Raw genomic sequence first — 12,310 nt, forward strand, 5'->3', positions numbered from 1 at the left:
AATTCCCATACCAACCCAGCAACAAAAAATTGATTTCAAACACATTGCATTTTATTATGCAGCTATCACTTTCCCCAGATAAATAATACTTTTTCAAAAGGTTCAGTGGCATTAAGTTACTAATTTTGTCATGTTGTGTAATGAAAGATAAGTTCCTTGAGACAGGGGAATAGTTGAGTTTAATATATTGTGATCTTATTCATCAGATAATATAACTCATTTAATAAATTTGTGAATCTTTGTCCCCTCAGTAATTTTATTATCTTTTTCTATTCAGTTTAGAATAACATGCTCATTTAAAAAAAAATCTGCTTCTCCAAAGTGTTCAAAAAAAAAAAGAGTAGAGTGATCAGAGTTACATGTACTCCTACAGAATACTGTCCTACAGTCTCTTCAGTTAAGCTATCATTGTTATTGTTTCTTTACACACATCAAGGATTGCATGAAACACAAAAATAATCCTAACTTACATTCACAGTTTCTAAATAATTTGATCCAAAAGTCACTATTTTCCCATATGATTTAAAATTTCTGATGCATCAATATATGTAATTTTCATTTTTATTTGTGACCTATTTCTACTTCTCTTTATCTTAAACTTTACACAGGCAGTCACTATATCCTAAATCCGACATATTTCATTTCATTTATTTTATTAGAGTTGTAAGGGATTTTAAATTTCAACTTGTCCAGCCCTCTTTTTTTTTTTTTTTTTTTAAACAGATGAGAAACTAAGGTCCACAGATAATTTGCCCAAGATCACAGAGTAACCAAGCAGGAGATCTAGGATTCCCACTCAGGACCTCTGATTTCAAATCAAGTATTATTTTCACTATCTCCCTTAATATCATCTGACTTTAATAACAAAATTCAACACGTTTTGCAGAAAATACCTTATGAAGGTATACAATATTTTTATGCTGTTATTATTAATAAATGAAATATAACATTTCTTAGGCAAGTAAAGTCATTATATAGCAGGGTATTTCCCCCTCAGAATGAAAATAAGCTATAAAGAAAGTGATTTTTAAGTCTTAACTCCCACCTGAAGCACCTGAACTTCTCTTTCTGACTCTTCGATGTTATTATAGTTGAGTACTAATAAATCATGAGACTGTTCCATCCTGGCATCATGGCCAGTTCCATTTTCTTCCATTAAAAGACAGCTGAAAGAATCCAAATTGAAGTCAATAAAAGTACTTTATGAATAATTTTTACAATCCCCTCCATTCCTACAACACTAAATTCCTATTTCACAGGAAATTTAAGATTTGATTAAATAATTTGTTCACATCTATTGAATAAATAGGGGCAAATGTCAGTACTAGATAATTCCTACATTCTTAAGTCACATTTACTCTGGCATTCAAGGATGCTAGGGAAAGAAATTTATAATATTTTTTCTTCTTTCTCATTTTAGGATTGTTGAGCCTAGAATAAAGAAAGTAGATTTATTTTTGCAGTTGGGCAAACCCTGACCTTAATATCTCATTATTATAAACTCTAAATTGTTTATCATGTGTAAAAAAGCATTCTCATAGAACTCATAGAACCACTGATTAAAAGCATAGAGAAAGAAGCCAAATAAAGAAATCTGTGACTAAGTGATCTTAGGTACTAATATGACATCTGGTATTCTACACCTTAAAGAATAAATTTCAATACAAATTTCATGAAGATTAAATTTGGACTATATCAAACAGCAACAGGTAGACATTTACTTTTAAACAACCATTTAAATGTTTCCTTAGGTTAAGAAAGTCCTTAAAAGCAGCAAATAGCCCTTTGCCAAAAAAAATATACTCCCAAAACAAAATATCCTAAGATATTACATGGAAAATTAAGATGATGCTGTTTTCAGCATTTTTATTAGGTAAAATTAAAATCCTAGGACTAAAAATTATGTACTTCATAAAAGGCTTCAGGTTTATTTTTACTTTTTCTATAAATATCTACTCTGAAATATAATGCCATGTTTTATCAAACATTATTGTAGATATGATGTTTGTTCAATTAATAAAAACTTGTAAAATACTGCATAAAATGGAATCTGTTACCTATTTCTACTTCCCTTTATCTTAAATTTTACATAGGCAGTCACTATATCCTTAATACTATATATTTCATGAATAATAACAAAAATACATAGCTAAAGGACTAAAAATAAATTCTAAGAGATACCTTTAAAATAATTTACATAGATTTTAACATCTTAAAAAATTGACAGAAATAAATTATCCCTTGGAACTCAGTAAAGAACAGACGTAAAACAAAAGAAGAAGGAGACTCTAATATGATGAATTTCCAAGAGGAAATCAACTTTGATAAAAGAGGATCCATATCAACAAGGAGAACTACCTTTGGAATAATCAAGTTTCAATGTGAAAAGACCAACTAAATGCAAAACTTTGAGTTAAGCCACTTGCAAAAATGAAACTATATCATAAATTCAGCAATTTTTTTTAATTTTTAAAAATTTTTTTATGTTTTCTTTCTTTCTTTTATTATAGTAACTTTTTATTGACAGAATCCATGCCTGGGTAATTTTTTTTTACAACATTATCCCTTGCACTTCTGTTCCAATTTTTCCCTCCCACCCTCCACCCCCTCCCCTAGATGGCAAGCAGTCCTATATATGTTGAATATGTCCTAGTATATCCTAGATACAATGTATGTGGGCAGATCCAAACAGTTTTCTTGTTGCACAGGGAGAATTGGATTCAGAAGGTAGAAGTAACCCGGGAAGAAAAACAAAAATGCAAACAGTTTATATTCATTTCCCAGTGTTTTTTTTTTCCTTTGGGTGTAGCTGCTAAATTCAGCAATTTTAAAACAAAGTTTGTTACCAAGAATAAATTAAAGATATATTGGAAACTTTTGTATAAAATGCATGAGGTCAAGACAAAGAAGTGTTATTAAGAACATTTTATTTAGATTTTCAAAAAATGTGTGCACTATGAGATATGAATTAAGATTTTATATTTTATTGATATAGCAACATGAATTGTAAGAGTTCATTACACAGAGAATCTTTTCCCCCTTCAATTACAATAAATGGAACTTTCTTTAAAAAGAATAGAATGATCCTTCTTGGGAAAATTCTTATGCAGATCATAATAATATAATAAATGAAGTTAGTAATTGACACAATCCTAATCAGATTTCATTTGAACAATATTACCCAAATATTTGCTGAAGTATAATTTTGAAATTCCTTTTTCTTCTTCTTAAAGAAAAAATATTAAAAACTATAGAACCCTAAAAAAAAAAAATAAAAACCATAGAAACCTAAAGGTAGCAAAATATAGAGGAAAAGGTATTTTTATAAATATTGCTATTTTTTCACTACTAAAACTTGAAATATTTAAGAATAAAAGTTAGCATCGATCACTAGAAACATTAAGACTTTAGTCAAAATAGTCTTCCTTAGAGAGGCAGAAATACAATTATTCCTTGGAGAGGAAAAGGAAATTCATCTTTAAGCAAGTAAACTATAAGCCTTACTGGTTCTTTAGGCCTTAGGACTTAAATTGAAATTTTAGTATGGATGGTTTTTATAAATTACATAGATCCCCTTTCTTAACACGCTGCTGCTAATCCAGTTATTGTGAAAACACTTCTGTATAGTTTTTGGAGAATTGGTATGTTCAGGAGAGAAAACCTCTTTGAAAGGCAGCCACAGTTTAGAGGAGCCAATCCCAGCAGGGCAGTCTCTCAAGGTAAACATACTTGGGTAACTAGGTATCTGTTGTCCCTTCTCCCCTTAATCTCTCAGCTAGAATTTTTTTATTACTAATTTATAGATTTGTGTCAACACATACTTTTGAAATTCATTTCCAGTAAGGTTTTTAAAAGTGGTTATCAGTCATTCATACTTTGATAAGATTGATCTTTCCTTATATATTTAGCCGGTATTAGGTATAGTGTAGGAAAAAAATTAAAAGCAATCTTAGCAATTAAGAAATTTGTGCCTATGGCACAAGGAAAGAGAAGGAAAAACCTCTTTTTTAGTCTTCCTGTTTTTATACCACCCAACATTCAAGATACAGATCTCAAGTCAGTATCATAAGTAATATAGTGAAGCTACATTATGGATTGCAGCTTTTATGATCAGGATAGGCAAACTAATAAGTACATATACTAGTATCACTCTGTGTAAATGCACTTCAAATTTCAAATTGCCTTAAAAATTAAGCTGATCAATAAACTGGGAAAATATTTTTACAGTCAAAGGTTCTGATAAAGGCCTCACTTCCAAAATACATAGAGAATTAACTCTAATTTATAAAAAATCAAGCCATTCTCCAATTGAAAAATGGTCAAAGGATATGAACGGACAATTCTCAGATGAAGAAATTGAAACTATTTCTAGTCATATGAAAAGATGCTCCAAGTCATTATTAATCAGAGAAATGCAAATTAAGACAACTCTACGATACCACTACACACCTGTCAGATTGGCTAAGATGACAGGAAAAAATAATGATGATTGTTGGAGGGGATGTGGGAAAACTGGGACATTGATGCATTGTTGGTGGAGCTCTGAACGAATCCAACCATTCTGGAGAGCAATTTGGAACTATGCTCAAAAAGTTATCAAACTGTGCATACCCTTTGATCCAGCAGTGTTACTACTGGGCTTATATCCCAAAGAGATCATAAAGAAGGGAAAGGGACCTGTATGTGCACGAATGTTTGTGGCAGTCCTGTTTGTAGTGGCCAGTAACTGGAAACTGAATGGATGCCCATCAGTTGGAGAATGGCTGAATAAATTGTGGTATATGAATATTATGGAATATTATTGTTCTATAAGAAATGACCAACAGGATGATTTCAGAAAGGCCTGGAGAGACTTATACGAACTGATGCTGAGTGAAATGAGCAGGACCAGGAGATCATTATATACTTCAACAACAATACTATATGATGACCAGTTCTGATGGACCAGGCCATCCTCAGCAATGAGATCAACCAAATCATTTCCAATGGAGCAGTAATGGAACTGAACTAGCTATGCCCAGAAAAAGAACTCTGGGAGATGACTAAAAACCATTACATTGAATTCCCAATCCCTATATTTATGCACACCTGCATTTTTGATTTCCTTCACAAGCTAATTGTACAATATTTCAGAGTCTGATTCTTTTTGTACAGCAAAATAACGTTTTGGTCATGTATACTTATTGTGTATCTAATTTATATTTTAATATATTTAACATCTACTGGTCATCCTGCCATCTGGGGGAGGGGGTGGGGGGCAAGAGGTGAAAAATTGGAACAAGAGGTTTGGCAATTGTTAATGCTGTAAAGTTACTCATACATATAACCTGCAAATAAAAGGCTATTAAAAAAAAAAAAAACAAATGAGGAAACTGAAAAAAGAAAAATTAAGCTGATCACTATAATAGAAAGAGAAATGAATGTAGGACTTAATCAAAGAACTGTTTGGGAATAGTACCTGAAAAAAGATCTGAGACTGCATTAGGAGATGGTCTGACTTTCAGATATAAGATGGAGGTCCCATGGTATCATGTTCTGATCAGATTATTCACAGTAGTCTGTTCATAATACTACATTGTAAGAAATATTCAGAAGATGGCAACCAGGATGAAGTACTTTGAGTTCATGGGATATAATTAGTCACATGGCAAATAAGTAGGATTCAAGAAAATGATTCAGGGAATATAGATTAAGACTGTAGACTTCTCAGTGGAAATATAATAGTAGCCTTCAAATATCGGAAAGATTGTTATATAGAAGTGATTAGATATTCTGTTTGGCAGGGTAGAATTTGGACCAACAGAGAGTACTTGGAGAGGCAAATTATGAATTGATATAAAATCAAACTTCCCAGCAACTATCCAAAGTGGAATTAAAAAGTCCAAGGAAATAGTACATTATTCCTTTTAGAAGGTCTGCCAATAAAGGTTGGATAGTCACCTGTCACTTATGGTTTATATTAGATGACTTCTGAATTTCCTTCTAACTGAAATTCTGTGAGATTTCTCAGTCCCAGTTCTCAGACATGAGCTATGTGATCTTGGGGAAATACTTTAACCTCTTAGTTTTAGTTTTTTCATTTTTAAAATGATCAAACTTTCATCTACCTATTGGGGTTGCTGTAAACAAAATACTTTGTAAATTTTAAGATGATACAAAATTTTGAGGGCAAATAAGTAGCCCAGTAGATAAAGAGTGCCAGCTGGGCCTGGGATCAGGAATATCTGAGCTGAAATCTGGCCTCAGACTCTTACTAGCTGTGTGACCCTGAGCAAGTCAGTTAATCCTGTTTGCCTTAGTTTCAGCATCTCTAAAATGAGCTGGAGAAGGAAATGGCAAACCAATTTCAAAAGTAGGGTTATGAAGAGTCAAACATGACCAACCAATAGCAACAGAAATGTAAGATATCATAATTCTTCTAAATAATACTAATAATAACCGACATTTATACAGGGCTTTAAGTTAGCAATGGGTGATTCTTCCATGATTTCATTTGAGTCTCACAACATCCCTGTGACATACATACTACATTTTACAGATGAGAAGATTAGCTCAGAGAAGATTATCTTCTTCATTTTATAAAAAAAACAAATGGGGATTTAAAAATGATTTCCCCTAGTCACACAAGTAGCATATAGAAGAAACAAGACTTGAACTCAAATTCTTTGATTTCAAGTGATTTTCTTCTTAAAACATTACAATCTTTCCCAGAGGTTATAGCTAGTCCTCACTGGAAGGGAGGTTCAAATACAGGTCTTACTGATCTGAAGTAATTCCTTATTTCTATTATTCCATGTCAGTTGAGGAATACCTGAATGACACGATCTTCTAGATAATTTCACAGTATACCAAATAGATACAAAAGATTTCCTTTCTCACCATTATCACAATCCTGCAAAAATTTTTTTAAACTAGATCTGTGATTTCACTGGGCTAGCAAGTTCCTAGAAAGGAAGTTCCTGTATTACTAACTAATATGTGTATATATATTTGGTATCTCTTCTGGGTAACCTCAAACACCTCTTTTTATTATGTCAAGTTATGTAAATATTATAAAATAATACTTACCACACACAATAGTTCCATGTCAAGGCATAGTTACTTAAGGATCAGCATGTTAGGTATCATGTCCATCCATAAATGAAATCTTCTTCCCCAACTGGTTATGATAAACAGAACAATATTCTAAGACAAGGTATAGTTTTGACTTTTTAAGTATGTGAAATGGTAAAAAAAAAAAATTATTATTCACAGGCTCTATTACTATTCACTATTAATTTCCAAAATATAAAGATAAAAATTATTTCCATGCAATGATTAATTTAAACTAGAGACCATTAAGCAGCCATAAATGTATTTGTCAAGAACTGTGAGAAAACTTAAGTAGAATGGTCCTGAATACTAAAACCCAATAGGTGCTACACCTATATCTATGCCATTAGGAAAAAACAAACAAATAAACCTTTGCACCACATAATTAGCAATTTAAAATGTTTTTTTTTTTTTCCTGGTAGAAATGGTGAAAAAACAACAACAACAAAATATATTTCTATGAGTTTTTAACAAATTAGTCGATAAAATCTCCTGAAATGACTTTACTCGTTTTAAAAATCTGGTAAGAGCTTAGTTTGCAGGGATACAATAAAGCCAGAAATGGATAAAAGATGAAAATAACTTAAAACTATTTTTGTCAGTTTCCATTGTGAAAGGAAGTGAAAAAGGTTGGGAACAGACCTTAATAATTACAGCATCTTTCTAGTGCATTTCTAAAAAATATTTGTAAAATAACTCTATACAACAATCCGGTTAAATAAGTTACAGGAGACTATAATTTGTTCAAAATTACCTCAAGAACCAGTGATATAAAAAACAAAATCTAGGATATTTGTATCCCAGATAACAGGCCAAAAAATTTAAGATATTTTAGTGGAGAGGTTTAATTTTTTTTCTCTTTGTTAAAAAGCTGGTCTGTAGAAAGTTGCCAAATTAATCAAAAATTACTGAGAAAAGTAAATTAGCACAATTTTCACATAAATATAAAAATTTTAAATGCTTTTAAATTGGTTCCTGAATTATGACTTTTAAAGATAATTCCTTAATAGAGTGAAATTGCACAATTGTATTTGAATAGTAATAATCATAAGAAAAAAAACTTAATCATATCTAAATTTTGAACACTTAAGTGTTGGCCTCCCCATAGTATATCCTCTCCTTAGTTATCTGGGAATCCTAATTTTTTAATTTTATTCTTTCCCTATGAATATGTATAGACACACAAATCTATAATCTCATATCTCTTTAGTGCAGAGAATATAGGGAAAATGATGAGCTGCTATATTAGCAAGAAATAAATTAATTTCTAAGGTCCCTTCCAACTCTACTGACATAATAAATTTATGCAATCTCTATTATAATCCTTCTAATCACTTGAAACCACCTGATCCTCTACAATTTCCTAAATGAGAACTACTATAACAAATGAGGAAGATAGTAAATCATCATGGTTTTGATGCACACTAGCATTTTAAACAAACCAATAAAAGAAATAATGGATGTGATATTTAACATCTTTAAAGCAAAAACACTACATAAACGCATGGTTTTTAATGATTGACAATGGTTACAAAGAAAGAACATAAATATATGAAGTAATTAGTTGTGCCTGTTTATCTCAACTTGAAGACAGAATATACTTCATATTTCATATTTAAGGATATTGAACAATTATCAACACATTTTCTTCTCTAAGCAACAATGGTGGGATTCAGCTGAACAATAAACAAAAGACATTCTAGCAACTGAGGAATGATTTCCAGTAATGGACAAGGGGCTGGATATGGAATCAGAAAGATCAGTATTCAAGTCTCACCTCTAACACAAAGAAATTATATAACCATAAGCAAGTTACCTAAACTCTCAGTGCTCTGGGCAGTTTAATAGACTATTAAATTACAAAGGAATTGCCAGTCTTCATTTGTGGATATAACTTTCATGCAAATTAAGTTAAAGATCTGGAATGCCCTTCAAACAACTGAAAAAGTATTTTTGTTACTGATTAGTAAAAATATATTACACAGATTCATTTTCAGTTCATGGAATCCTAGAAGCAGAAGCAACTTTATAGATTATCTAGTTCAATCTCTAACATATGAGAACTCTTTTCCATACACAGACACTAATTATATCTAAAAGTCAGACCATCTCCTAATGCAGTCTCAGACCTTTTTTCAGGTATTATTCCCCAAGATTATAGATTTGTGTGTCTATACATCTTCATAGGGAAAGAATAAAGCTTGACTTTAGGGTCAAGCTAATTTTAAGTTGAAAACCTCTTAACTCTGACAACACTTCAGTACCTTTAGGCTGCAACCTTATCCATGCGTGCTCTTTTCTTCTCCAGGCTAAAATGTCCTTCAGTTCATCCTCACATAGCATGACTTTGAATCTCTATATCCTGGTGTCTTCCTCTAGACTTGCTATAGTTTCTTGATATTCTTCCTAAATTATCATGCCCACTATACTACAGATGCTATACTTTTATTAAATGTACCTTATCTCACTAGCTACTTTGACCACCAAGACAAACTGTTGATTCACATTTCATAATCAGTTTGCATCTTCTGGTTTTGATAGTCTCAGGAAATGCAAATTGATTGTGAATATGTGAAACCAGTTGCATCCTTTTTAAAAGCCCAAATGCAAGATTTTACATTCATTCTTAAATTGCAGGGACCACCATTCTAGCTTGTTTGTGGTTACTTTTTAGGTTTTGATTCTTGTCTTCAAGATAGTTTTATCACATATAGTTTGTTTTCTTTAAAAATAGCAATCTGGAAAATTAAAAAGAATACATCCTGATCTTATTATATTTACTGATCACATTTGAGATATTTTAAAAAATTTTTTGATTTTTGATTGATTTTTAAAATTTAAAAATTTTTGATTGATTTTAAAAAATCAATCTTCACATTAATTGAAATACAAATTAGGCATTTTTTCATCTCAGCAAAATGCAAACCAACAATAAGATCTAAATGACCTAATATTTATGGAAAAAAAACAACCCTAAACCTTTCAATGTAAAATCTTTGTTAAATGACCTATTTTCCTTTATTTTAAAAAATCCCTGAAAATCAGAATTCAGTTGCTTTCAGGTCTTACTGAAATAATTTAAAAGAGGAAAGGTTACAAGGGCACTATACAAACATCATAAAGAATAAATGAAAAACAGACAGATTATTTCTAATAGCAGTGTTGTTTCCTCTTAAACTTTACTAGTATATGATATAATACAAAAGGACTTTTCAATTTATGGGCCTTTTCCTTCAAGAGCCTTTAAACATCCAAGTAGCATAGCAATTAAAAAATTGTTAAATGGATTTTCAGGACTACTACACGTATATATTCAATAACATTCATTAACTTCGAGATTTCTTCTCCCTTTTCCCAATATACCATCTCTCAACTGCAGGGTCCCAATCCAAACGATATCTACATTGGAGCATGAAAATCATGGTTCAGTCTCTATGCTACTGCCAACATCTTTTTTTCCTCCACTGCCCATTACCTATTTTTCCATCCTCCTTGTTTCTTCTTCCTGGCAATATCTCCAAGTGACAAAACTCTTTAGTTGGAATTGGTCAGAGGGATGACAGCCCAATGAGGAGAGCTCTCCTCAGCATATCTTTTACATTTAAGCGGAGAACTGTTCTCTGAGAACTGCTTAGAACCGCATTTTCCACACTAATTTGGCCACGGAACACTTTTGGGTTTGAAAATTTCCTGAGCTAGCCATAAATGCTAGCTAGCCCCCCGAGGCTGGGGTACACACGTGTATGTATATACGTGCAGGTGCGCGCACCTGGGACCAAAGGGACTTGGTGTAGAAAGAGCAAAATAGAGGGACTCCCATTTTCATGTCAAAAGAAGACAGAAATGGTCTTTTGACAGACTCTGTCTTCGAGAATAAGGGGGGGGGGGGATGTCGGGGACGTTTTCTTCCCGCCACGGTCTGGGCGGGACAAGTCCGGGGCTCCATGACGCCTTCGTGCACCCACAGAAGGCAAGGCAGGCACAGGCAGCCCTTCGGCTACGCCCTGACCTGCCCCCTTCCCACGGAAACAGCCGCGTGCTTTCTCCTCCCTCTCACACCCCCCCAGCGCAGCGCCAGGGCATGGTTTCCGAGTCCCACCCCGCCCCCCAACACAGACGCCCCCACGGACACCCGAGACTCCCAATCCTTAGGTCACTCGAGTGGCTTCGGTGTCCTTGACTCGGTAATACGCCCCCTCGAGGCGTGTGCTTGGGGGAGGGGACACGGGGGTGATGGCACTTGACTCAAACTGTCACCGTTTCTCCAGACAAAAGAGAGGGAGGGGCGGAGCTGAGAGCTCGTGCACCCCCAGAGCAAGGCCCGGACCTCGGTGCATCCTCAGGGACTCTGCACCGAGCCGCGCTGCGGCGGCTGTTCCTTCAGCCGGGCTGCTTAACCCCCGCCCGCAGGTGACCGCAGGTGCCCGCAGGGTCAGGGGGCCTTCCCCCGGGGAAGGATCCGGGGAACCGCGGGGTTCTACTACGTTCTACCCCGTGACGCCGCATCTAGGGGGAAGCGGACGAGCCGCGGGCTCGGGGACCGGGCCCAGAATGAGGGGGCGGTTCCCGGAGTCTCCACAGAACCCCGGTGGAGGGTCGGGGTGGGTGACAGGGAAAGGGCAGGAGGATGGGGGGGGGGGGGGGAAGCGACAGAAGCCGCCTTTCCGGGCGCGAACATCCCCGCCGCCCCCCCCAGCTCCCTCAGCCCTATGGCCGCCGGGAGCCCTGCAGGGCAACCAGGGAAGTCCGCTAAGCGCCGGAGCCGAGGGGGAGAAAATTCAAAACGAGTCTACTCAACCTCGTCTTGGCTCCGCGGCACCGCCATGGAGACCAGCGCACTGCGCAGGCGCGGCCCGCCCCGCCCTGCAAGGGACTCGCCGGCTCCACTGTGCACCTGAGAAGAGTGGCCCTCCTTGGCCACCGTCGCGGGATTCCCTTCGGAATCTGCTGCTTTTTTTTTTTTTTTAACTTTCCTCAATTTGGATTTGTGAAGAGGAACGTGTAGAGCAGAAAATAATCACATCCCATTTCCCTCACCTCTCCCTGCCCCTTCGTGACGCCCAGGCTGTAAGTGTGATTGAGAAGAGAGGAGGCATAATAACCAAATCATTCGATGTTCAGAACTACGACGGACTACCATTCCCAGTGTGCATTGCGGAGAGCCTAGGGTTACAAATTGAAGGGCACCGTCTTCTGGGAGTTGTAGTATCTACGATTC

General features: G+C 35.2%; 1 protein-coding gene across 1 annotated transcript in view; it reads right to left on the reverse strand.

The window, feature by feature from the left end:
- Window positions 1–11,473, reverse strand: part of CARF (calcium responsive transcription factor) — a 58,175-nt gene extending 46,702 nt beyond the window's left edge. The window contains 3 exon segments of the mRNA XM_031958307.1: window positions 1,046–1,166; window positions 7,069–7,159; window positions 10,568–11,473. Coding sequence (XP_031814167.1) covers window positions 1,046–1,156 — 111 coding nt within the window. The 5' untranslated portion in view covers window positions 1,157–1,166; window positions 7,069–7,159; window positions 10,568–11,473.
- Between the last annotated feature and the right edge of the window lie 837 nt (window positions 11,474–12,310).

This window comes from Sarcophilus harrisii, chromosome 3 (genome assembly GCF_902635505.1).
Source record: "Sarcophilus harrisii chromosome 3, mSarHar1.11, whole genome shotgun sequence".
In the NCBI taxonomy this organism is placed as follows: Eukaryota; Metazoa; Chordata; class Mammalia; order Dasyuromorphia; family Dasyuridae; genus Sarcophilus; species Sarcophilus harrisii.